The sequence below is a fragment of the Microtus pennsylvanicus genome, chromosome 15, assembly GCF_037038515.1.
Source record: "Microtus pennsylvanicus isolate mMicPen1 chromosome 15, mMicPen1.hap1, whole genome shotgun sequence".
Lineage (NCBI taxonomy): Eukaryota > Metazoa > Chordata > Mammalia > Rodentia > Cricetidae > Microtus > Microtus pennsylvanicus.
In genome coordinates, this window is record NC_134593.1 from 8,474,139 (window position 1) to 8,501,758 (window position 27,620).

At 44.5% G+C, this 27,620-nt stretch overlaps 1 protein-coding gene across 2 annotated transcripts in view; it reads right to left on the reverse strand.

Moving 5' to 3' along the window:
• Nucleotides 1-4,430: 4,430 nt before the first annotated feature.
• The window catches only part of Peli2 (pellino E3 ubiquitin protein ligase family member 2), a 145,686-nt gene continuing 122,496 nt past the window's right edge, over nucleotides 4,431-27,620 (reverse strand). For both annotated transcript variants that reach the window (XM_075949337.1, XM_075949336.1), the window contains 4 exons: nucleotides 23,717-23,818; nucleotides 14,492-14,686; nucleotides 12,669-12,857; nucleotides 4,431-9,203 (listed from right to left, as the gene is read on the reverse strand). In XM_075949337.1, coding sequence (XP_075805452.1) covers nucleotides 8,637-9,203; nucleotides 12,669-12,857; nucleotides 14,492-14,686; nucleotides 23,717-23,818 — 1,053 coding nt within the window. In that variant the 3' untranslated portion in view covers nucleotides 4,431-8,636. The remainder of the gene's footprint in view (nucleotides 9,204-12,668; nucleotides 12,858-14,491; nucleotides 14,687-23,716; nucleotides 23,819-27,620) is intronic.

Sequence of the window (27,620 nt, forward strand, 5' to 3'; positions counted from 1 at the left end):
AGAACGGTCCAGCTGGGCCTCCTACTGTTCATGGACGCTCAGGGCGGTGGGACGTTTTGTAACACGCTTGCTAAGGATCACAGCACAGCAGCCATAATGACTGCGATTGCACTTTACCTGCTCCAGACAGTCCCGCTGCAGATGCGACGATCAGCATTTTCCTCCACATCCCCCAAACCTCATTCCTTATGCAGAACCATCCTTTTGCTTATAAACCAAAAGCAAGACTAGAACAAAAGCAATCACAGGATACAATAAAAATTCATGTTTTAAGTTTATAGGTACCTGCCAACAGTAACAATGACCATTTCCAGGCGATGGAATTATAAATGGCCTTTTTCTTTAAACCTCCTGTCTTTGTTACTTTCTTGTCGCTGTGATAAAACAGCCCTGACAACAGCAACTTAAGGGAGAAAGGGTTGATTTGGGCTCCTGGTTTAGAGAGACACAGTCCAGCATGGTGAGAAAGATGCAGCAGCAGGCCCAGAGAGGCAGGTGACAGGATCGAGAGACTGGCTGGTCACATTGCATCCACACTCAGGAAGCCCCTCCCCTGGGAAGTCACTTTCTCCAGCAAGCTTCCACCTCCTAAAGCTTTCTTCATCTTTCCAACAGCCATTAGCTGGGGACCAAGTGTTAAAGATGTAAACCTATGGGGGGAGAAGTAATTTCAGATTCAAACCATAGCATTCAAATTTGAAGTTAAAATTTTAAAATAGGTATTCAAGTTTAGAAATATGTAGTTCTAAATGTTAAGAATTTTCATTTGAGACTATGAAATATCTTTTACTTTATAACTCCCATGTTTATTTATTTATTTATTTATTTTTAATTTATTTATTTAAGGATTTCTGCCTCCTCCCCGCAACCGCCTCCCATTTCCCTCCCCCTCCCCCGATCAAGTCACCCTCCCTCATCTGCTTGAAGAGCAATCAGGGTTCCCTGACCTGTGGGAAGCCCAAGGACCGCCCACCTCTATCCAGGTCTCTGGGCTAGAACTCACTGTGACCTGTAACTCCTGATCTTCCCACCTCTTTACCTTTAAGCAGCGGAATTACATTGTCATGCCACCACCAAACCCAGCTGGATGCTTCTTAAATAAAGTGGATTTTGGAGCTTTTGGGAATGCGATCTGTGCTTTCCCCCTGATGGGAAGAGGCAGAGTGGGCCCCTGCAGCTGTCTGCTAACCTGGCTTTGGAAGGCTGATAGCACGCACTCTTTAACAGCAAGGAGAAGGGCGACACACAGGGACATGAAGCACAGTCAGTGAAAACCCAGAGACAGATACTGGGGTTCAACCTGAAGGTCAGAAAAGGAAGTGGCCAGCCACTGGCTCTTACCTCTACCTCAGTATGAAAATGGTGATCTTGCCTCCAGGAATCTCAGAATGAGACTGTGTCCCCGAGCTGTCTCCTCCTCTATAATCCTTATAATCCTCTCTAGTTCTGGGATTAAGGGCATGCACCACTATTGCCTTGTTTCCGTGACAAGCTAGTCTGGCTCCTGGGATTAAAGGTGTATGTCATTGCTGCCTGGTCTGCAAGGCTGGCCAGTGAGGCTGTTTTACTTTTCTGATCCTCAGGGAAGCTTTATTTATTAACATACAAAAGAAATGCCAGTACAGTGACAGGCTGTGTTCTAAGACTTTAGGGAACATCTTAAGTCAGGCCAAATATGGAAGTCAAATATTGCCACAAAATTATAGTATGGTATCTAATTGGAAGATCCCAAATTTTCGCAACATAACTACTCAGAATTTGAAATTTAGGATGCAACTTACTAGAAAAAAATTACATTTGTTTACTCATTATCTTCCTCATTAATGGTGTGTGTGTATGTTGGCGTGCGCGTGTGTATGAGCATGTGTATTGTGTGTGTGCGTGCATGCATGTGTAGGCATACACATGTCACAGTGAGTGTTTGGAGGTCAGAAAACAACTTATGGAATGTCTAGTCTCTCTTCCCACTATGTGGATCCTTGGGATCAAACTCTGGTTTCCAGGCTTGGTGGCCAGTACCTTTACCTCCTGGTACTAGGGTGTATCCTTTTTAAAAATAAGTTTTGAGATAAAATTCATGTAGTTGTTTTTTCAGGTGTACAATTCAGTGTTTTTGTTTTTAGCATAGTCACAGTTGACCAACCACCCCTAAATTTAGAACATTTTCATGATAGCCCCATAAACGTTATCCCTATTTACAACCATTCTTTATTTTCCCTTAATTCCCAGTGACCCTTCATTTGCCTTTGTGCATTTCCGGTTCTGACATATGTGTTGACTTTTGTGTCTGGTTTCTTACAAACGTACTGTATTTCCAAGGTTAATCTGTGCTAAGTACGTACCAGCACTTCAGTTTTTCAGTCCAAATTTCATCGTATGTATATACATTTTGTTTATTTCTCTCAGGTGACAGCCATCTGGGTGGCTTCCAGGCCTTTCCTATTATGGATAACGCTGTGCCATCACTGACACACCTGTGGCTCTGCACAACGGCAAGGGATCATCAGCCTGGATGTTCTTGAGCAGACGGATCGACACTGGGAATGTTGCACACACACACGCACACACACACACGCACACGCAGCACACACAGCACCATTGCATCCTGTCATAAGGAAAACAAAACTGGCAGGGAAGTGGATGGACCTATCAATCATTAAGTGGGGTAGGCCAGGCTCAGAAGGACAAATCACACACACTCTCTTACACACAGATGCTGGCCTTTGTTAAACATGCATCTTCAGGTGGGAGAAAATAAAAGCAAAGGCCGGGAAACTAGAGGCCCAGGAGACTAAGGGTGGCTCTGAGAGGAGGAGGAGGGAAGGTAATAAAGCAGAAGAGGGGCTCTGTGAGAGGGGGCAGAGCTGGAGTGTGGATGCGCAGGGATCCGAGCCGGAGTGTGGATGGGCAGGGATCAGAGCTGGAGTGTGGATGCGCAGGGATCAGAGCCGGAGTGTGGATGCGCAGGGATCAGAGCCGGAGTGTGGATGCGCAGGGATCAGAGCCGGAGTGTGGATGCGCAGGGATCAGAGCCGGAGTGTGGATGCGCAGGGATCAGAGCCGGAGTGTGGATGCGCAGGGATCCGAGCCGGAGTGTGGATGCGCAGGGATCCGAGCCGGAGTGTGGATGGGCAGGGATCCGAGCCGGAGTGTGGATGGGCAGGGATCAGAGCTGGAGTGTGGATGCGCAGGGATCCGAGCTGGAGTGTGGATGCGCAGGGATCAAACAAAATCGTAAGGCAGCCCCGTAGGGCCACCTACTGCTTCCTAAGCTGAAGGTTGTCAGCTTCTGTGTTTTCAGCTCTTTGTGCAGACACCCGGGTGTAATGACTGCTCATTGGGCATCCCGGGAACCACTCGTCCCAAAGCGGGAACGTTATTCCCCATCACGTTCCAATCTCTTGAACAAGTCCTGTGCTGCTCTTATTTTAGTTATCCCAGGAGACATAAAGTAGAATTTGTGTAGTTTTAACCTGCATCTCCAATGGCTGATAGTGTTGAGCATGTTTTATACGCTTATTGGACATTTATGGATCTTCTCTGGAAAAAAAATAAACTTTGACCTTTGTTGGTGGGTTGTGTTTTTGCCAACAAGTTAAAGTTCTTACATACACTTGATTCAATGTCCTCGTGAAACCTAGGCCACCATCTCTTGTCACTCCTATTTTGTGAGTTGTCTTTCTACTTAGGACACTTTCACTTTGTGCACCAAAGTTTTTACTTTTGATTTTGATGAAATCCAATTTGTTCATTATTCTTTCCTTCTGCTTTTTGTGTTGTACTGTAAGAAACCACTGACTAATTTAGTCACCAGAGTTGATGTTTTCTTCTAAACTCTACAGTTCTGCTCTTTGCTCCACCGAGCTTGCATGCTTAGTTAGTTATTTTCGCATACTGTCTGCGGTAGGGGCCTTAATTTCATTCTTCTGCATGTATGTATCCAGTGGTCCCCCACCCATTTGTTGAAAACTTTTTTTCCCCCACACTGAATGAATTCCAGCACACCCGCTGAGTAGGATATACCTTACAAGTATAACTGGCTGTTTGACTACAGAAACACATTTTACAATTCATGACATCTCAAATTTGATAAAAATAGAACATTTGCCTCCTGTATAAAAGATTATGTTTGCATTCTTTTTTAATGAAAAAAATCTTATTTCTCTCAACAATAGAATAATCCTTGATATCAATGTGGATAGAAAAAAATCTCCTACAAGTACAAATACAGACTATGGCAGACACACTAGTTTAAGACTTGAAGGCCTATACACCATCTTTTCACTATTAAAAAGGAATTAAGGCTACCACAAAAGTAGTAACACAATTATAATGATCATGAAAAAAATCCATTAATTCTCCAAGCCAGGTTAAAGTCTCCTACAAGTTACATTTATTTGACAGTGATAAAATGTCACAAGAGATTGTAGTATGAGCACCAATGGAGTTTAATAAAAAATTGGGGAATTTTTCAGAACACAGATTTAAGTTTGTGTGTGCAGAGTATAAAACAACAGTCAACCCGTCTGCTTGGGATCTGTGTGGAAGATAGGAAATGCACAAATCAAGTCTACATTTGTATCCATGTCCTACTGAATGTTCCGATGAAGCCGGTGCTAACAGAGTCGCGGACGACTTACAAACATGGGAGATTTGTTTAATAACTTTTGAAGACTTTTTCCCTGTAAAATGGCTTGTATTTCCACAAGTACAACAGTGAAGAAATAAAATTTTCAATTGGACATGAAATACAAAAGATTTTTACAAATATAACCATAAAATTTAACTGCTTATAACACTATACATGGTAAATATGACCAGCCCCCTAACTTCTAGGTTATTTAATACAGAGAAGCAATCTGTAATCTCAGCTTAAAAGACAGAACATCCCTTTCAGCACACGGATTTCTTTCTAGAAAGTTAAGCTGAACTGAAAATATATTTGTTTTTCCCTCCTGTCTACTAGGGAGTCATGGGGGCAGACACTTGTGAGAACATATTATTAAAAAGACAAGACAGAATGTTTTCCCTCTTCTGCAATGCTTAGCATCTCCTAAAACTATCCCCAAGTTATCTCCCTGGCCTTGAGTACTAACGCGATGAGCGGAGCTGTGTCCTGTGCTCACCACCACAGCGGGAGCTCCAGACCCTTAGTCCAAAGGGCAGAACTATGGGCAGTGAGACTGACAGCCAAGGGAACAGAAGCAGATGTGGCTGGAAATCCAGGTCCTCGGGGCTGTCTGTCTGCATGCCCACTGTGAGAGGCAAGAATGCATGAAGACAGCACCGACGGCGGCATGATTAGCCACCTCTCGCGCACATCCAAAGAACAGAACAGCTCTGGAGGAGGAAAGAAGCTGAGTGAAACCACAGAACAACTTTAGTACACTTAAGTAGAAAACGTGTTCCCTAAACTCTTAAAAGTGTTCAAATATGAATACTGAGCTCCCAAGAACAGAGACTGGTAAGCAAGAGAGGCATCGATGTTTTATGAAGAGTTCCCAACTCTCCTAATACAGTATATGTAATAATTTAAAATAATTTCCCTACTAGTACTGGGTAACAAACTCTACTACAATCACATTTATGCCAGTCCTGGCATGCTTCTGCACTAGATTAATTGGTCTCCGTAATGGAGCCCATCGCATTTTCCAATGGCTTTCTCCTTTCTCTACACCCTAACCCTGAAAGTCTATAACCAGTTACATCACGTGGCTTCCCTGAGGCACAAAGGTACCAAACACTATAATTAACTATTGAGGAATGATATAAATATGCTCTCTATTTATATTAAAAGATTTTACTTCTTTTGGGCCACAGAAGTGTGTGTATGTGTGTGTGTGTGTGTGCGCGCGTGTGTGTGCGCGTGTGTGTGTGCGTGAGACCCAGGAAGCTTACTACTTCCTCTGCAGTGTGAACTGTAGCCCTTTTTGCAGAAAGCTGAAGGAAATCAGGGAAGTGTGGAGAGTTGCAGTGTGCGTGGCCCAGCACACAGATCAATAATAACAAAACACTAGAAAAATACTCAGAGCTCTCTCCCATTCACTCTGAATCTTTTTGTTTTTCTTTTTTGTAATGAAATGTCACAAAGAATGGAAAAAGCTATTATCTATGGAAGCATGTAACTGGGTCTGTACTTCTGGAAACCTATTTGAAAAAGACAACTGGTCAGGCTGAGACCAGGGTGAGCGGTGGGTGATGTCCTTATGTACATGTGGGTGGGTGGGAATTAGGATTCATCCTTTTAAATATGATGGCGAGTCAACATGAAAACAGAAGCGACCTTGGGGAAGTTTCCTTTTCTCAACTGTATCACACTCTACATGGATAAACTGGTTCTTTATTCTTGAAAACCCTTCCCTCAGCAGAAAGTGATCTATCTTATCACAAGTTGTCTAAGTCAGCACGGCTTCCTGTGCAGGTGACATGGCTGTGTTCCTCACCTGGAAACCCAAGGAAAAGATAAAGGTGGCTACTGCCCCCCCCCCCCGAACTAGTGGCTGAGTCTGCAATCTTGGATTCAAAGGTCAGACGCTTCCCTTGTTTAGGTGCATGCATCATGCGCAGAACAAGCAGACATCTTGACACAGAGGAGTCTGGTATCAGAGTGGAATGTCCTCGAGAAATATTTTTCTTTGGATGGGTGAAATTCAACTTTTCTGGGTTAAGACCCTTCACCTTAGAGGATACTACTAGGAATCAAAAACTGTCAAACTGCCCATATAAAAAGGGGAGGGAAGGAGCGCACCCTTTATCCTTCTAGGAAAGCCAGTGCTTGAAGCTCTGCTGCATCAGATGGCAGCCAATGGGTTTTTCTAAAAAGTTCTTTTTCTTTTTTGTCTGTAGGTAATCTATGTAGAACAGAGGAAACTAATAGAAGGTTGTTGTTAGATTTCCACATCATAAATATAATTAAAAAAAATACCTCTTTCTACACAATGGTCTCCCTGGAAAAATAAAGCTATTTTAAAACTGACAGATAAAACCAGCATACTTGGTCCAGGGAGGCAGCAGCATTAGAGAGTAATGTTCCTTTTTGTTTTTAAGAAAAGGTATTCAAATAGGTTTACTTTGCTCAAAATAGGGGAAATATCTGTAAACAGGCAAAATATGGAAAAACCAATTCAAGTATGGACATGGCATATCAGATTCACATAAATTATACATATTTACTAACACTAAACCAAGTCCGTTGACGGTCCATTTCAACAGATGTTAGCTTAACTGAAGACTTTCTCCCTGGGTATGGTGGAACGTAGCTAAGCCTGACAGAGTATCTACACTCTGTGAGCAACATCAATCCTGGCAACAAACCCAGAAAATGAGCATTCAGGAATTATTAATCAACACAAAGTAAAACTAACCGAGGGCTAGCACAACTCATGAAATTCTGATTTAATTATTTCTCAGTGACCATTCACTAGCTCTCTCAAAATCAGAAATTTCAAATGATCACAGACATACCCTTGGTGCTCTGTGTATCTAGTGGTCACATTTAAACTTGGTTTGATTTGCAAACATTTTCAAAACGTATGGGGCTGCTTCACCTCAAAGGGAAGGGAACTGACGGTGGAAAGGTAGTGGAAAAACGGCACTTCCACTGTCTGTTGCTGCGTTGGGGCTCACAAAATTTAGCTTTCTAAAAAAGGAAGAGGAGGAGGGAGGAAGCCATACCATGAAGTGTCAACAAGTGGCTTTAGAAGTAAAAGCATATTTCAAATCTCTCTTGGGTCTTAAGCAATTTGGTATGCAGATAAGGCTGGTATTAGCGGACTCAGGACATGCCCACAGAGCCTCACAGATGACACAGCCTTGCGTGGCTCCTGACTCCTGCTGCCACCCTCAGTGCGTCAATTTCGAAAAGCTGCTAGGTTTTAATTAACCAATCAATCAGTTTTTGATGTGTTAAGATGAAGATGAGAGACAGCCCATATTAAGCAAAAATAAGGGGGCAGATTAAAAGCTTCCAGGAAAGGCTTTGTTTGATATGCTATGTATCTGATGAATGAATGTGTAAATCAATTCTGCTCACGTTAAAATAAAGTTAACATATGGATATTCTCTTCCGCCCACAGTCAGAAAATAAATGAGAAACAAAGCTGTAGGTTTGAGAACAAGTGCCTTGCCTTGCCTTGCCTATGCTTCCTGTTCCCTTGGAGCTTCTGGGAGGCCAACAGCAGGCCCTGATATTGGGTCCGATTCTGGCCACTGAACATCTTGTAGGTGACACCTGTGTCTTGCAACACTGCAGGACATCTGCTGAATAAGCTTCCTCTGCACTTGTAAAAAGGATGTAAAACCTTGTCTAAGTTTACAAAGCAAAAACCAAAAAACAACAAAAAAACTTGGTTAAACACTCAAAGTTAAAAATAAAACCATGGTAGTTGAAATCCAATTATTATGCAGGTATTAAGGTTTAATCAGGCAGACTTCAATGATGCTGCTGCTGTTCCAAGCATGCAAAACACAGTGCTATCTGTCAACTTCTGCCATGTTTCATAACCAGAACCCCCTCTTTTTCCCCAAACCCGTCTGCCTTTCCCTTAACAAAAAGCATTACAAAAAGATAGAATCTAGAGTTAGTGGCAAAATCTTCACAGTAACTTGTTAATAACATGTAGTGGCTGTCCAGGGTGTCAGTCCACTGGACCTTGGAAAATCAATTTGATGCAGTTCTGTTCGCCAACCAGCTGTGTGGCGCAGAACGGACAGGCAGCATGAAATGCGTGGGTCCCATGAGGCAGCGGGATCTGAGACCAGTACTTTGCAGACTTCTCTGAACACACGTGTCCACAGGGAGTGAAGGCATGAGTTGGGGGTCCGGCATCAACATAAAATCCTGCCTCACAGCCCAGCCAGAGGGGGACGTAGGGGCCCACAGTCCTGCACATGGGGCACTCCCTCTCATTGGGCTCTCTGTCACTCCGATGGCCCCAGTTGTGGTAGCCGTGCACATGGCCACAGCTCAGGTACGCCCAGGGCTGCTTCTCCTCCACCACCTCCTTCCGATTGATGCTGGGGAAGGCCAGGGTGTTGAGACCCACAGGACACTGGGGTCGGGCTGCATTGATCTCCTGCCGGAGGGCTTCAATGTGTTTCTGAGTCGGAGTGTGAAAAAGGCCATCAGCGGTTCTCCAGAGAAGTGTGGCTCCGCACAGGTCAATGAGGGAGCCGTCTTGAAGGACGTTGGTCTCACTTTCCACCTACAGCAGGTTCAACAGAGGGACCATTAAAAGCAAAATCCTGCAAACTATGCAGCAAAGGCACCCCAACCTTCTTTCCTTAAGAAAACAGAATTCACGGGGAGGTAACACATCTGACTAAACAGGACTTGGGAACTGCCACCTCCCCTGCTCCCCGCTTTTCCCACCCGCAAGCCTCAATACACACAACAGTCCAGGGTGCAGCACTCTGAGCTTTCATTTTTGATTAATGCAGAGGTTCCTCTAAGATCTCACACATACTACATTTTCACTTTTGATTTTTCTATGTTGGTAATTCACCCATACACCTTATGGGGGATGACGGGTGTGCTGCCCAGGAAGACCCAAGCTCCTCTAGCAGAGCCAGTGCCACGCTCCAGGCGACCTTTTCAAGGCACACACCTTCTCTGTCAGAGGTGGACCTTCCCAAAAAGGCTTGCTTGCGCAGGACACCTGGGCTATGCACCAAGAGCCTGCACAGGTGATTAGCAGCTGAGCAGCAGTAGGGTTGGGCCTCGTCAGCAGGACTCAGCTCACCTCTACTTGTGCCAGACGCACACTAAGGTGTAACGGGAACAAGAGCCCAGGGAGGCCCATGAAGGAAGCACGGAGAGGCTGGCTGCTGACCCTCAGCGGCTGAGAGGGGACTAGGGCTTTTGGCCTGTTACAGACCTGGCTCTGTCCCTTACAGCTGTGTGGCCTTGGGGTGGTTCCTGGTCCCGTACTACCCCTTTCTTTGGAATGCAGAAGGTGGCAGTGAGGGTTAAATGAGAAAAAGGGAATTCTTGGAAGGTAGAAGGCCCAGTGTGCAGTGAACACTGTTGGTGCTGACCCTTTGATGGGCTGGAGAGATGGCTCAGAGGTTAAGAGCATTGCCTGCTCTTCCAAAGGTCCTGAGTTCAATTCCCAGCAACCACATGGTGGCTCACAACCATCTGGAATGAGGTCTGGTGACCTCTTCTGGCCTGCAGGCATACATACAGACAGAAATTGTATACATAATAAACAAATATATATATAAAAGAAACAGGACAGAAAAGGGTTTTGAAGAACTTTTCTCGAATGGAGATTTGGAAAAGCTGTCAAGAGCCAGGAAGAGGGTGAAAAGACCAGCAGACCAGAGAGGTGTGTCACCCTATGCGTGGAGTGGACGAGAAGCTCCCAGGGCCCTAGGGAACTGAGCAGGCTGGGGAATGCTTGGTGGTGGGCAACACAGCATGAGGCAGCAGGCCCAGGCTGGGCGGCTGGGTGGGAGGTCTTGGTGCCAAGGGAATCAGTGTGTCTTCTGGTACCTCCCATCTAACTCTACAGCAGGTGGGCTGGAGGGGTGCAGGGCGGTCGGTACAGGTTCCTTCTCTACGCAGAGTGTCTGTGGCAACAACGTATAAGACCCAACAGTTCTACGATTTTGATTTAAGGAAGAAAGGTGTCCACATTACCTACAGATCTAAGACACGTTACTGATAGGCATTAATTTCAAATTGAGTCTGTCTGGGCTGGGGAGATGGTTGGTTGGGAAAGAACTTGCTCTGTAAAGAAGCCAGGTGTGGTGTTGTATCCTTGCCATCTCAGAGACAAGAAGATCCCTGGGCATCACTGGCTAGCTACCTTAGCCTACTGGGCAAGGTCCTGCCTAAAACAGGTAGGCATTGCCTGAGGAACAATCCCAGAGGTTGCCCTGTCATCTCTGTATGCACATGTGAATACATACATATACACACATACACGCACCACCCCCACCAATACAAGGCATTTTTGGAGTCATTTCTTTTTAGCAACTTTAGCAAAGTCTATGCACACACTGCTGCCTAAGCCATACGGCCATAATCAGAGAGGGTAAGAAACCCACCTGGTGACATGCGCGCTGGACAATCTTGCCATGGGTCTCAGGGTAGCTTTACTTCATTTTTTTTTCCTGCAGCAGACTGAGTGCAGGGCCTTGCACAGGCTAGGTAAGAGCTGCATTACTGAGCTATCTTCCTACTCCTTGGTTTTTGACACAGGGTGTCACGATGTAGCCCAGCCAAACCCAGAACTCAACAATTTTCCTACCTCCACCCCAGCTACTGTGCCCAGCTCAGCCTGCGGCTTCTATTCACACTGGCAGGCAAGCGCTCAAGTGTGAACCAGTTCAGGTCAGCACCAAGCATAGGCTTTCGTGATGCAGCATGGAGTGGAACTCAAGGCAGGAGCTAGAATCTCAGCTGCGGCCACTGTCTGGCTTAGTGACCCATCTATAGAGCTAAGGTGGGTGACTGCTTCCTTGGAGGCTATGCTGCAGGGGGAAGGAGCTGAGCCATGGGAAGAATAGCTAACGCAGTGTCTGTACCCGCTGTCGTCTCCACTGCTGCTGTAAGGACTAGTCACAGGTCTGCTCACCCAGGTCAGCGTGTGTAAAAACTACTGGGTCATCAGAATCACTTCCGTAAAGAAACTGTTCTCAGACTCCCTTTTCTATTTATAATTTCTGGAAAAGTATTTAAATAAAGCAGCCTCGACCTGACCTTTTCCTGTGTATTCATAAGAGACACTGCGACAAGGCAGCCTTGCTGTTATGATGGGGGTCCTCCCCTGCCCCTAGAGGGTGTGAATCAGAGATAACAGGGATTCCTTAGAAACAAATCTCAGGCAGGCGTAGGACAGCCAACCACTCACTGGGTCTGCGTCCTATCTCCATCCTAGAAACATGGCTCGCTGCAGCCCACAGACACACCCTCCGCTCCGTGTGCTCTTTTCCATAATCTACAAAAGGGCCCTGTTCCCTCCTCCTAGCTTCTGTAGCAGAGCAGGAGTAAAGGCGAGTAAGTCTTTCAAGCCTGTCCCACAGGCTACCACACAGACAGAAGCCTCAGACTGCCGCTTAGGACCAAGACAGGCGCCAGAAGCACCTGTTTTAAGGCTTGCCAACGACACTTAGGAGACACCAGCATGCCGATGTGTACAGGAGTGACTTCAAGCAAAGTAGTCTATCTTTATCCCTGGTGAACAATACCTAGAACCCTATTAATTTCTAACCATGAAACTAAGGGGGTGAAAATGCCAACTTAGCTATTTCTTAGTTTTAGAAAATCTAGATCTTTAATATAAAAATTTCACCCACTGTCTCCCACTGCTCAGGATTCTTCTGAATTAGTAATAAATGTAATGAAGGATCCTGTTCTTAAGACAGGATAAAAAGTAACACACTTCCACACAGGAATGGCCAGCTATAAGGACAGGACCCATTCAAGTCTGGAGTTTATGGAAATCTGTTTCTGGATCAGAGAATGGCACACTCCACCCTGCACGAAGGTTCTGAGCTTTATCAGTGGGAAGGCGATGGCCGCAGTGAAGATGGCCGCCGTGAAGATGGCCGCAGTGAAGATGGCCGCAGTGAAGATGGCCGCCGTGAAGATGGCGACCATGACGATGGCCGCAGTGAAGCATTTGCACTTTGGCGCACTTCCCAGAGCAGAGTCCACTCACCAGCTTTCCCCTCTGCTGGGCCGACCTGGTCTCTCGTAAGGTGTACACGTCTCCACAGACAGAGATCTCTCTCCAGACTCCCGGCTGGGACTCCTCTGTGAAGCCCCCTCGAGGGTGCATCACCAGAACACCATTGGTGGTGAGCCCGTCCATGTGTCCATCAGGGTTTTTCCATTTTGCTGCCTTTTCCTGGAAAATAAAACCACAGACCAGAGAAAGTAAAAGTGACACTCAGAGGGGACTCCAGACTCTCCTTAAAATACAGTGGAAAGCTGGTCGGGCGGTGGTGGCGCACGCCTTTAATCCCAGCACTCAGGAGGCAGAGGCAGGCGGATCTCTGTGAGTTCATGGCCAGCCTGGTCTCCATAGCGAGTTTCAGAACAGCTAGGATTACACAGAAAAAAGGCATTTCCTTTTCTATTTAGAGCTGTAACTGTAGGATCAGTGTGCTGCTCTGACAACAGGAGAGACGCTAAGTTGTCTGAAGCTACACATTACCTTCCCCTCAGTTCCGCACTCCGAGACCGCCTACCCCTCTGTCAAGCCTGCTCCTAAAAGTATTTTACAAGCACTCATTACCCGGACACCGAAGGAAAAACAATATTCTAGACAGTACTTTTTGTTAAAGGTACAAACTTAAAAAGATTAAGCCAATAACTTGGGGGCCAGTGTGTTTCCACGCAAACAGATGTCTATTCCCCAGGAGATGGTCGCAGTGATGGGACAGACATTCTTGGCTCGTCACCCTGCTGATGCCCCTCTCCTTCCCTGGCAGAACTCATGTTCTGTCTACGTGCCAGGGCAGGAAGGATGGGGTCCTGCTCAGTGTAAACCCACAGGAACAGTCCCAGGCTTCCCAAAGCCTGGTGAAGGAGACGGGATGTGCCTGCGGGGAGGCGGCTTTGCCCCCGGAAGAAACAGAAGCACAGAGCCTCACGGCCTCCCTCCTCTTTCTCCGGGAGCTGCCCCATGAAGCAGATGTCGGGAAGCTCAGGAGCAGGTGCACACTCAGGAGCAGTCCTCCCCTCACCAACCTCCCAGGTGGCTGGTGTACCAGGAGAGGCAACGGGCAAGACAGAGAGAACTGGTCCCAGATGGCCCAGGGCCATGCATCAACCAGTGCTCGACTGGCCTCCCTCGGTACTTCCTGCCATGTGGGATAATGTATTTTTAATTACTCTTTAGGTCACAATGGACAATTTTCTCTCTGCAGCCAATATTCTGAAGCAAAAGGTATTTTTATTAAGAAAGAACAGTCACTAACACTTTTGGAGTTTGTTTATGAGGCAGGGCTTTTTGTTTCATTACCACATACCAAGTCCAGTATGGAACGGAGAGCAAACACTCCCCCCTTCAACCAACAGTTAAGTCTCCTCTGAGCTCTAAATGTCTACATTTGGCCACTTACTTTTCCCCTTGACATTTTTTCTCAAATTCACCATAAATGTATTATAATGTTAACAAGTACTTCTTTAAAAATTAGTACAGCATACATTATAATTGATACAGCAGGAACAAGGGCAACAGTAACCGAGTGGTCTGCAGAGTCTTTCTTTTGATTGAGACACGGTCTCTCTAGGTAGTACAGGCACAGGCTGGCCTTGAATCTATAACCCTCATGCTTGCCCTCCTGAGTGCTGGGTACATATGACCAAGCTTCAAGTTACCTTCAGGCTTTTACCACCATCTTTTCAGGCTGGCTTCTGAAAACGAAAACTTCAAAAATCTCACCACAGCCGCTACACAAAGCAGTTCCCTCCCAGATGAAGCGACTGTCACGGGAGCGGGTGGGTTTTGAGGCCAGAATGGTCTGCAGTACTTACTCCAAGAAAGATGTTTTTGGAGGAGTCGAATCCAGCTGCGAATATGCGTGCCGTGTATGGCTCATTCCTGTCACACACGATCCTGCAGGCAAACCTGGAGATGGTGCTCTGTGTGATCTGGGCATCATCGTTCTGGCCACCGGAAACGGTGTCGGTAACCACGAAGTCGATAGGGCTTTCTGTTGATCTGCCCACCTGAATAAACCAACACTCTCATGACTCACATGAAAAACACCAGGCTCTGCGGTGTATTCACAGGACTGGGAGTCTAGAACCCTGTCAACCGTGTGCCCTTCCTTCCTACCCAAGAGAGAAAGTACAGTACACAACCATCAGGTCTTTTAAAAAAACCTACTTCATTTTATCATGGTACCAACACTTAATGAGATTGCACCTCTCCACCATCAGATGTGTATGTGCGTGCGTGCATGCGTGTGTGTGTGTATCCACATGCATATACCACCTTAGATGTCATCTTTAGAGATGCTGTGACTTCCTTTGAGACAGTCTTTCATTGGCCTGTAGTTCAGTAGGCTGCAGTGAGCCTATTTTCACCTCTCCCATCCCCCAGCACTGAGACTACTAGAGGAGGTTCCGGGACTTGAATTTAGGTCCTCAAGCTTGAGAGCCAAGAAGTTTGCCAATTTGAGCTAACTCCACAGCCTGAGATGGGCACATAAAAACGCTCAACACTACAGGTATAATGCTAGTGTGTGTGTGTGTGTGTGTGTGTGTGATATATAGGTATAGGTATATATAATGCTATACAGCATACGCCTAGATCTTATTCATTTTAACTGAAACTTTATGACAGTCTGTTAATCCACCAATTTTAAGTATTATGAGAAAGCTCCTGTTTCCTATTCTGGGAAAATGACGTTAGATTTTTCTCTCTTGGTTCCAGTTGGAGATACTACTTTTACAGCAGATCATTCTTTGTTTTCTATTTCCGGAGGAAGCAAACTTTTAAAGAAACAAAGGAACTCTTTACTCGCTGGACTCCCTAAGTCAGTCAGTCCATGACTCACAGCACTGAGCAAACAAAGCCCTTGCGTGGGATGGTGGGAAAACAGCAGCTGCTGCTGTTCAGGGAAACTGAGGAGAACATGGGGGCTTCTCTGAGTTAGTCCAGCGTTTGAAATGTGAGTGAAGGAAATAGTTAAAAGCTAGACTTAGCACCTCATGTCGGGATCATAAAGGAAACCTCTCTATGGAAGCCTGAAAGTTGCTACCAATATTATAGTGGCTTCCTTTCCTTGGTGAGATTTCAAAGCTCCCAGGAGATTGTAGTTCACTACGATCTTAGAGTTTTAACAGCCTTTCCTGTTTAGTAGATTCCACTAAAACAAGCCCTACTTCCTCCAGCGAACCAGAAGACACATTTGCTTATGAATAAGAAAATCCTCAGGATGGGATATTAAACACTTATATACTAATGCTCCCTATGGTCTGCCCAGAAGGCAGAGACAAACATGGCCTTCAATCAAAACCATTTACATGAAGATGAAGAATTCCTCGCTAAATATGCCACTAATGCCCTTGCCTGGAAAGAGAGACTGATTCCTGCCAGTGGGAGGAACACATGGGCCTTGACATGTATGCACATAAGGCTATGAAAATCAATTTCCAAGGTGTTTTTATTCTGATCCTGAATTCTGTCTGAAAAGATAAGCAATGTAAAAAACATGACTTTTTAAAAAATTCAAATGAGTAGAGAGATCTTACATCATCTAGCTCTGCATGCTTCCCAGAAGTGCCATTAATTTCCTTTGCAAATTTCTCCTGTATGTTCCCACACACAGACTACCCCCATAAAGCCAACAGCCAAGAGACGATTATTTCCTCTTGTTTTTCAATGGCCCTTAATTCCTTGTTCTGATGAAACGTGCCTGGAATGAACGAAGTGACAGGCTACACTGAAGCTCACCAATTTAAGCAGATGAATATTGCTTAGCCATATGCATGTCAGGCTTAGGAAATACATAACTTGCTTAAAAATGCAACATAAAAATCTAAGCTAGAGATCCCATAAAACCATACCACATACTTCATCTTTATGAAGTTGTACAACCCTCCCTCTGCTGGATCCCTTTTCAAGATGGATGTGTAACTCAGCTCTACTGAGAAAGCCGTGAGTCTCTTTTTAAACTTGAAATTATTTATTAATAAATTTAAAAGTAAGGTTTACATATACATCGCTCAAAATAAAAATGTACAAAAGCACAGAATAAAAGTACATCTCCTTTCTTTTTAGAAACATATATTCTACATGTTATTTGAGGTTTTTTTTTTATATTGTATACAATGCGTTTTGGTCACACCCAGCCTCTATTCCTCTCCAGGATGCCTCTCCAAATCCTACTCCCAGCTTGTTATTTCCCACCAGTGCCGCCCACCAGTGCACTGGTGTCCGGCACAGTCCACCCACCTGTCAGCATCCACAACCTCAAAGAGCTGTCAAGTGCTCCTCGGTGAGGGTGGGGCCTTGTCAGCCTCCCCCCACCCCCGCCCCGCTGGACCAACTCTCTTCATCTTGTGTGGATCCTGGGGAGGCAAGCTCTACATGTCCTTCTTTTCTGAAGCTTTCACCTTTTTAAGGGAAGGGTCACAAATGCTGCAAATATTTAATAACTATAGAAGCATAAAAAGGAGAAAAGGAGGCTTCTTCAGACTCAGCAGCATTTCCACCCTGAACTTTATTCCAGAAGATGTTTAGGAGTGGAGGAAATGTGAGAAGCTCGCATCTCCCTGCTCACGAAACCCGAATAAAGCCCGTGTCCCACGCTCATGCATCTCGCTAAACGCGAGCGCTCTTCTAAGACGCCACACAGGACTATATCCCGGCCCCCCACCTCACGCCCACAGCATTCCTTCCCCCTAGGAGTGCCATACTGTGACTTTACCTCAGTTACTAAATTCATTTAGGATCAATTATTTTAAGTCACGCTCTTATGTGGCTGGTCATATAGTGACTTACCACGTCACCTCCATTTGCCTCTAACCTCCAAAGTGTTCCACTTTCTCCTTTAAGACACAAGCTTCAGCTTGCTTTTGCCAGCAAAGAAATTTTGGCCGCTTTCTTATTGGAAACCCAGCTGGTGTGGGAAACCTGCAGCCCGTCCTTTCTTCTGCGGCCAGTTCCACATTTCCTAACAGGCAGTCGTGTAGACAAGCGGAGATGCCTCTAAATCTCATTTGACAGTTAAGTGGTACACAAGCCAAGATGCTTCTAAATTCATCTGCTATTCATAGAATGCTGGCTTTCAGAGAGTAACTGTAGTGAGAACTTCACTCACCGGACTCGAAATTTTATATAGAATCCAAGTTCATTTGTTGAATGCCAGTGGAGCCCAGGAAGACGGTGCTGAAGCGGCACAAAGGCCTCTCCCGTCTTCCTTTCCCTTCCTCTACACACTTTATTTTCTGACTGTTTTCCTTGGTCCCGAGCGTCTCCCCTAAGCTGCACTTGCTCCTTCATTTGGGATCATGCCCATTCTGTGGCGCCTGCTGCCCTGCTCTGCACGGCCATGGCTGTCCCCAGTCTTCACTTTGCTCTGTGTAATCTTGTCAACGGAGCTTGAAAGCACACTGCAAGTCCTTCCACTTTCCCTGTGTGGCTCCAGCTATCATCACCGTATACAGGGATTCTAGTTTATATACCTGCTCCTCCTTCTCACTCTATCCATCTGTGTAGTCTATCTTCCCTTACTTCCTTCCTGGAAGCGCCCATTCCAGTCTGGGGCTTTGGTAACTCGCTGTCGACCTGGAATGCCTGCTGATGGGTAGTCTACCTGTCTGTTTGGTCTCATAGATAATGTACAGTGTTAGCCGTAAAAGGGGACTGCGTATGCCAGGCAGGCTGAGCTACAGTCCTAGCGCTCTACCCTGTGATAGTAGATGCACTGTGTGTGTGTGTGTGTGTGTGCATGTGAGCGCGCGTGAGTGTCTGCATATGATACTGAGGAAAAGACCTGGTCAGTCGTCCTCATCAACTTAGACCATGAAACCCAATATGGAAAGTTCAACAGAACCGCCATATAGGGGCTGCCCATGCATGCTTCAGCATTGCAGGGCTTAAATTTCATTCAACTTCATATATTTGATGTATATACAAAGATGATAAAGGACTCTAATGGTGACCAACTCTGCATGCATGCGCGCGCGCACACACACACACACACACACACACACACACACACACACACTCACACGAGTACAAGACATTTCCAAGAATAATAATTTAACATGGAGGTATCATTAATGTTTTTTAAACTAAACTGATGCTAATGAAGTGCTATGTCTGAACTATAGTCACGTTATGGTCAGAGTACACTTGGGACTTTGTCCCATCTGAGGGACACTGCAGGGCATCTGCCTCTTCCTTTGATTCTCTCATATTCTATGTTTTACTCTCTTGCTGAGAGTTTCCTTCTGTATTTCCTTCTTCATTTATTCCAGCTCTAGAAAGCAATTACCACCATCTTGCTTGTGTATGTGAATTCAGACTCTGCCATCCTTAAATCTACCCCTGACGGCTCGCCCTGATACTCTACCACTGCACCTGAAACGCTGATGTCAAGCTAAGGGGGACGCTGCAGGGCACAGCCTTCAAGGCTGAGGCTCATCCTTCGGACAGCGAATGTTTGCCAGCGGGATCTGAACATACAAGCTTGTTAAAAGGAGAAAAAGTTGGGCATGGTGGTACATGCCTTTAATTCCAGCACCCGGAAGGCAGATGCAGGTGGATCTCTGTGAGCTCACGTCCTGCCTAGTCTACAAAGTGAGACCCTGTTCCAAAAACAAAATAAAACAAAACAGAGCCCAGCCAGTCTTTAACACAATGCTTTGTTTACTACTGTAGACAGTGAGAGAAGCTATTTCAGGGCTGGAGGAATGGCTCAGCATTGAGAGCACTTGCTCTTCCCCAGAAGATTTAAATTTGATTCCCAGCATCCACACAAGGCAGCTTACAGCCTTCTGAAGCATAGAAGATACAGCCTTCTGGGAGATAAGCACCTCTCCTGGCCTCTGAGACCACCTCTCCACACACAGAGACACATTTAAAACCTAAGATTACTTCAGGAGAAACCACCAGCGTCATGTTTTCTTAAGAAACCTAGAAAATCTTTTTGTCTTGTTAAAACAAAGTCCTTACTCTATTTCTGTCACTATCATTTCTGGCCTTAGTTTAAGTAGCTTTATCCTTTAAAAACATGAATTTTCAGGCCCACAACTTAGAGGTTGGCAAAGAAACAACTAAAAAAAAATCAGTATTTTTCCCTTTTTCTGTATATGTATATAAAGGGTGTGTATGTGTGCGCATGCAGGTGTGTGCACACACACACTCACTCAAGAAGCCAGTAGTCAATGTCTTTTTCAGTCACTTTCACCATTATTTATCTTTAGTTTGTTCCGTTTATTTCTTTTGCATGTGTATGTATACGTGGCATAGAGGTCAGGGGCGGGCATGTGAGGCGCTCTGTGGAGGTCAGAGGGCATTTTGCCTGAGTTGTCCTCTCCAACCTTGTGGGTTGTGGGAATTACATTTGGGTCATTAGGCTGGGTGGCAAATGCCTTTACCAGCTGGGTCCCTTTGCTGATTCTCTTTACTCTATTTTGGGGATCTCTTGCTGATCCTGGAGCCCCACCAACCTGACTAGACTAGTTAGCTAGCGAGCTCTTGGATCTGCCCATCCTAGGGGTCTAGATCTTTCCACCCTTGGCTTTTATGTCAATGCTGGGGATCAAACAGGTCCATGTTTGTGCACTGCCCGAGCCATCTCTGCAGCCCACAAATCAGTAATTTGTAAGAACGTGGTCCACTCTCCCCAGAGAGCCCTTGAGGCTCTGCCCCATCAAGAGGTGTAAGTCCATAAACCCGAATTTCTTCCAGAATAAAAAAAAGATGGCACTTCCATCCCCCTGTGATGCCCTCTGTGGGTCTGGTGCTAGAGACAGGCACTGTGGTGCTTCAGTGGGCGTTCTAGCTGCACCCTCTGCATTGCCACATACTTGCCGGTGAAAAAGTCTTGATTTTATTAAATCTTGACTCTTTTTAGTACCGTGACAAAATGAGGCACTCAGAAGTTAGTGGAACAAAATCCAGCTACAGCTTTATTCCTTCTGAGAAGGGAAGGGCACAAAGAAGACCGCACTCATCCGGAGGACGTTGCCCGGCTGTGGGAAAGGACCATGATTCTCCTTAAAAAAGTACACCCTCTCTCATCAGCAGCACCTGCTTTCCCACCTCACGGGAAAGAGCAGCTGCTGACTGCAGGGTGGAAAAGAGTCAGTGATCTCGCTTGCAGTAAAAAGGCTTGGCAGTGAAACACACACACAAGCGTCATTATAAGTTCTACAACAACACTGATAGGAAGCGTGTGTCCACCGTTGGCGCAATGCAGAAGCGAGCACTCAGGAGGTTTGCGGGCTGGCCCGGAGAGTGGCGCTGCTGCTAACACTGTGTGTAAATACATCCTTGCTTCCCAACTGTTCTATAGGCTGGTGATCTACAGTGCCTGGCTGTCTAGAACTCATGGTCCCCAGATCTGCACACCAACTGCCTAGTTCTTCCCTCACAAAGCTAGCTGCCTAGTCAATGTTTCAATTACCATTTTAGAGATTATTTAGAGAGTTTCTATGAACTGTTTAAGTCATTCACAGTGATACTAATTTAATAATTAATATAATATTTAGTATTAGTATTTGTCATTACTGCCTTATTTAATAGCATGATTTAATGATTTGGCATTTCACAGTAAGCAACTGTAACTAGCTCCAATTCTAACTATAGGACTCACTGTCTAGTGTCACTGTTTGTGATATGAATTGTACATATTTCTCCCAATGTCACTTCCCTTTTGTTTTTATTTTATTTTGGATATAAAAAATTTAACTAAAATACAAATTTTGTTTTATGTTTTGTGGGGATGTTAGGATTAGGACTTTTTAAAGATTTATTTATTTATTTATTTATTTATTTATTTATTTATTTATTTATTTATTTATTTATTGTGTATGAGTGCTCTATCTCCATGCATGCCTGCATGCCAGAAGAGGGCACCAGACCCTATTATGGATGGTTGTGTGCACAATGTGGTTGCTGGGAATTGAACTTAGGACTTCTGGAAGAGCAGTCAGTGCTCTTAACTGCTGAGCCATCTCTCCAGCACCCAAGGATTAGGATATTTTAACTTGAGCAATTTATATAATGATTACTTAATAAAAAAAAAACCTTGAAAATTTAATCATTTAGAATTGTATAGTGTTAGTTCTGAGACAGTTTTCTTCCTCAGAATGCTACTTACAACAATTTTGATCTTAATTTTTAATATGATAGCTATAAAGATAATTAAATATTTCTTCAAAATGTTGAGGACAGCTCTGATGAAGGCTGGCTCTTCTGCTGGTCAGAGCTGTTGAAGCTCACGGGAGCCCTGGGTCTTTCTGGTCTACCCACTCAATCCATGCTGAAGTGTGCACTCACCTATGTTTTTCTTGTTAGGAAATGTCATTCTTTACCACATCTGTGGTAAAGTCACGCTTCATATTCCTTAACTATTTATGTATAAACTAGTAGCTATATGGTTTATGCATAAATAAATGGTTTACATCACTGGTTCTGCAGCAACTCTGCCTGTGGAGGTCACTCACAGTGCTGTTCAGAAGCCACTTCCACACACGGCGCTCTGTGCTCTGTTTCCAATTAGCAACAGGAATGAGTGCTCTGCCATGAGCTAGTCCGTGTTGAATAATCTTAAATAGAGTTGTTGGCTATCTGAGGTTCTCATTTGGACAGCTGTCCCTGTTTTGCTCTTGCTCCTTTCGTAGAGTCTGGGGAAATGGTTAATGCAGGAAGGGAATCAACCTGTGGCACCTGGATTTGCTGTCTCAAGTCCCCACTTCACCTTTCACGTTTCTGACATTCATAAAGAAGCTACACTGAAACACAAATCCTGCTGCCTCGTTTGCTAACCAATCCTTCTCACTCTAAGACATGACACCATCTTAGCTTTGCTGCAGGGCCTCTGTTTCTTCATTCTGCCCTCACTCTGTCCATGGATGTGCTCCCCATACTTAAGTGCAGGGCTCACCTCTTGGGTTCAGGTTTGCCTTCTGTCTTCACAAGTCCACATTAAAACTACGCCTTTAATCCCAGTACTCAGGAGGCAGAGGCAGGCGGATCTCTATGAGTTCGAGACCAGCCTGGTCTACAAGAGCTAGTTCCAGGACAGGCTCCAAAGCCACAGAGAAACCCTGTCTCGAAAAACCAAAAAAAAAAAAAAAACAAACAAAAAAAAACTTTCCATTGTTATCCAGGAGGTGGTGGTGCACGCCTTTAATCCCAGCCCTCAGGAGGCAGAGGCAGGTGAATCGCTGTGAGTTTGAGGCCAGCTCTGGTCTACAAGAGCTAGTTCCAGGACAGATAGGACTGTTACACAGAGAAACTCTGTCTTGAAAAAAAACAAAACAAAAACAACAAAAACCAAAAGAACAACTTCCTGTTGTTTCTTAAGTATTGAATCTTGGGTGCATTTTCTAAGTCTTTTCTTTTCAGATGATGTTTTCTTCTCTCTACTGCTTTTGTTTGGTTCATCTCTGGACTCTGTAATATGCTTCTGATTCTTCCTACACTCATCTTATACTTTTTTAAAAGTCAAAAATGCTTTTTAGAAATAAGCACTTACTAATTTCACTATAAATCATATTGTCCTAAACTTGATTAAGAAAGTACTTAGGCTTTACATTTTCTAGAAGGTGTTGGCCACATCGCATATGTTTTTTCATACCCTGTTCCAATTATTTCTGGAAGCCTCTAATATTTTTATGTCTTCTTTGGCTTGTGCTATTTGAAAAATTCTTCTTTTATTTTTTATTTTAAAAGAGGCTGCTTTACTTTTTTGTCTATTGTTAGTATAATCTTTTATTGCATTAAGATTGATGAATAACAATGAACTTGAGGGAGAGTCGGGATGAGTATGCGGGAGGGCTGAAGAAATGGGAGGGAGAAATGCGGGAATTAATACAATCTCAAAAGCAAACGAGAAACAACCATAGTTATCTGAGGACACAGAGTACAATTCCTCTTACCCTTTAGAATGGGAGGGATTTTTTCTATTATTCTCACCTCTTTCCCCTGGCGTGACTGAACACATGTTCTGGCTGCATGGCAAAATACACAAGCAAAGGGAAACGCAAGAGTTCTCATTAAAGATGACGCATTACCTGGAACATGTCCGTGTCTTTATCGTGTGTGTACTCCACCACCACGGTCTGGTTCCTCGACAGAGTGTAGGATACGCTGTGCTGGCTTTTGCAGCTGATAGCCTAATTGTGAGAGGAGAAAAAAAAAAACTCATTTAAATCTCATCCTAGGGACTGATCACAGTTCTGTTCCAGTTCACAGCCACCTTTCTACCAGGAAAACCCAGCATTGGCCAGCATTGGTCAGAGCTGTCCGCATGCTCAGTCTGAAAATCCAGAGGAGTGAAAATGTAAAATTTGGGAAGCTTTATCATAATACTCTATACATGTGTAAGAAAAATAAGTTTATTTGCAACACTTGATTTACTTATATTGTCAGAAAATATATACATTCTCTTTACCACCAAACTTAAGCGACTGAACTTTTAGACTAACTATAGTGATTTCTTTAAAAATTTTAAATTTCCTTCACACAGTGGGTAAATTAATAGTGTTTTGTCTCACTGCTTCCTCTCTTACAGGGATTATAAACACACTAAAAAAGTCATTGCAAAGACTATTAATATCTTGCAAAGATGTCTACGTGACAATATAATGTTCTAACCCATACCAGCTATATCTACACAGGGTTCTGCATCTCAGTTATATCTTGCATAAGCAATTGCTGGGCTCATACATTTTATAACTTTAAAAGCAGGACAGCGGGATTAGGCTCCACACTACTGAGACTCTGTTGAGAGATGGAGGTAAGACCGTGAGCCTGAGGTCGGTCTGGGCAAGAGAGAGCGTCCACCTCGACAGTAAGGCCAACCCACTGGTAATTTTCTGTTTCTTCTCTTTTTTACAATTAATAAAGCCAGTGCTCTTTTTCAAATAACCTAGGAGTAAGACACGATACTGCTAATATCGTCTCCATCATGATATGTTTGGACACATTTTAAATTGTAATTAAATGCTCTTAATGCTTCTAAATTAACGGGGAAATCAATTTAAATTATACTCCAAATTATTTCAATTACATGTTTTATAGTACTTTTATTTATTGTACTCTACTTTTATATTAAGTGTAATAAATAGAACTTTAATAAGCCTCTCTAGTAAACATTCCTTGAAGGAAGGCACTGTCTGAGAGCAGGAAAATCTTCTCCAGTGCTGGACACACACAGCATGTTAACTCAGAAAGCTCAGAGCATCCCTGTTTGACTAAAACTGCTCAGAGCAATGAGCAGCAGAGAACGCAGTGGCCATGAACCTGGTGAACCTCGCAGATCCTGAATAACTTCTACTGAGGTACTCCGCGGTTGATCCTTTATAACTCTTTATTAAGTTAACGCAGTTATTAAAGGCAGCAGAGCTCTTTAATATAGCCAGAAATCTCAAAAACACTTCTCACTTAATGCCGCCAAGTATGTCTTCTAAATCTTCACTGGTCTGGTCAGTTAAATTCTACCTTAAGGTGAACAATATTTTATTTAAGTTCAATTAAAGCTTCCTTATTAGTTTGGGAGACTTGTTTAACCATATTGCTAGAGAAACACCCCTCCCCATGATGGACACATACAGATGTGTTCGTACATTTGCACAAGGTCAGAGAAGTCAGTGTCTGAGGTGTCTTTCTCTCTTAAATTCCATCTTACTTTTGAAAAAGGGTCTCAGACTGAACCTGGAGCTTGCTACTCAGTTAGCCCTGGGGATCCAGCTGTCCCTGCTCCCCACAGCTGGGTTAGCCATGGGGATCCAGCTGTCCCTGCTCCCCACAGCTGGGTTAGCCATGGGGATCCAGCTGTCCCTGCTCCCCACAGCTGGGTTAGCCCTGGGGATCCAGCTGCCCCTGCTCCCCACAACTGAAGTTATAGAACCTATCTCTGTTATTTTATATGGGGCTAGTGACTCAAACTTGGGTCCTTATGGTCATGTGAGTAACGTTTTACAAATATTGAGCCATCCTCAACACCCCAAACATACAGTTTCTCCAGATTTCCTAAAGTCAGTAGTAGAATTTTTAGACTAATAAATTAAAAATTAAAATTTTATTTCACATGTCAGGTAAAAAATATGTTGTTGAATTATTTTTTTCCTAGGCTACAAAGATTATAAGCACAGAAAATATGTTGGAAAAAACTGTGAATGTCCTATATGGATTCATACATAATAATAGAATGGTTTTTGTTTGTTTGGTTTGGTTTTTCAAGGCAGGGTTTCTCTGTAGCTTTGGAGTCTGTCCTGGAACTAGCTCTTGTAGGTCAGCCATGTACCACCACTGCCCTGCTAAAAATAGAATGTTTTAACCAATGATAGTCATGCCATTGCTAATGTGACATTATTAAAAAGTCAAATTTTTAAAGAACTGCTCACTTTAAGACAGGCAGATACGAGGGGCACACTAATCAACTTACGGTAGTGTACACTCAAAGTGTTTATATTAGTTTTGTTTTAGTAAATCTGGGCAAAATCATTTTATAAACAAAGTCAGTGGTCCTCAACCTATGGGTCACAACCCCTTTGGGGGCTCATATATCAGCTATCCTGTGTATCAGCTATTTACATCATGATTCATAGCACAGCAAAATTACAGTTATGGAGTAGCAATGCAAATACTTTTACAGTTGGGGTCACCACAGCATGAAGGACTGTATTAAAGGGTTGCAGCATTAGGAAGGCTGAGAACCACTGCACTAAGTGGGTATATCTATCTTTATAGTTAGTGAAAAAAAGCCTCCAAACTCATAAAACTACTAATTGTGGAGGTGTTACTTTAAAATAATTTGAAGGTTCCTTAAAATATGTTTTGTTCAAGATTAATTAAACATGCAACCATTTCAATTCTAACACAACCTTCCTGTCTACACGTTATACACAACAGCAAGGCCTATGGTTTACTTGTGTGAGGAGGTAACAAGTGCCACACAGAAAACCTCTGGAAAAGGAATGTATTTCTGTATGACGGTCCCTTCATAAGCAGTTTCTCACATTCCCACCATAAACCCTGCACATGTCTAGGACAAGAACTTGTGAGGCAGGTTCCTCACTCTCGAAACCTGTCCCTTCAAATCATTATGAACATTTTAACACTCCCCCAATGTGCTGGGGACCACCCCTTGGGAGCCTACTGATGCTGATGCTGGGCCTGGCTCAGCCCTGTGCAGGTGCCCTGGGGACGACTCCAAATCACCTAGGGACATGCCACGTTGAGTCCAATTGTTCTAAGTTTAGTTGGAAATTATTCTTGTGCACTAACGACAACCACTAGCATTAGCTATTATCGTCCTAGGTGCTGCTCTGTTGCTCCGAATGTCATGACCAGAAAACAACTGAGGAGAAAACTGTTTATCGCAGCTCATACTTCCAAGTCACGGCTCATCACGAGGGAAGTGAGGCAGGAACTCAAGGTAGTAGGCTGGAGGCAGGAACCATGTGGGAAGGATGCTGTTCTGGCTGATGGGGAGCTAGCCTTCATACATATGCAGAGGAAGGGTGCCACGCACAGTGGGCATGAGAGCCAATCAACAGTCAAAACTTCTAACAGACATAGTCACAAGCCAATTGGAGAGGCAATTCTTCAATCAGGAGTCCCTCTTCCCAGGTGTCTTTAGTTGACAACAGAAACTGGCCAGCACAGGTATCTATGGGGGCGGACCACCCAGCACAGGTGCTCATGGGAATGGACCACCCGGCACAGGTGTCTATGGGGGCGGACCACCCGGCACAGGTGTCTATGGGGGCGGACCACCCAGCACAGGTGCTCATGGGAATGGACCAACCGGCACAGGTGTCTATGGGGGCGGACAACCCGGCACAGGTGTCTATGGGGGCGGACCACCCGGCACAGGTGTCTATGGGGGCGGACCACCCGGCACAGGTATTCATGGAAACGGACCACCCGGCACAGGTGCCCATGGGGGCGGACCACCCGGCACAGGTGTCC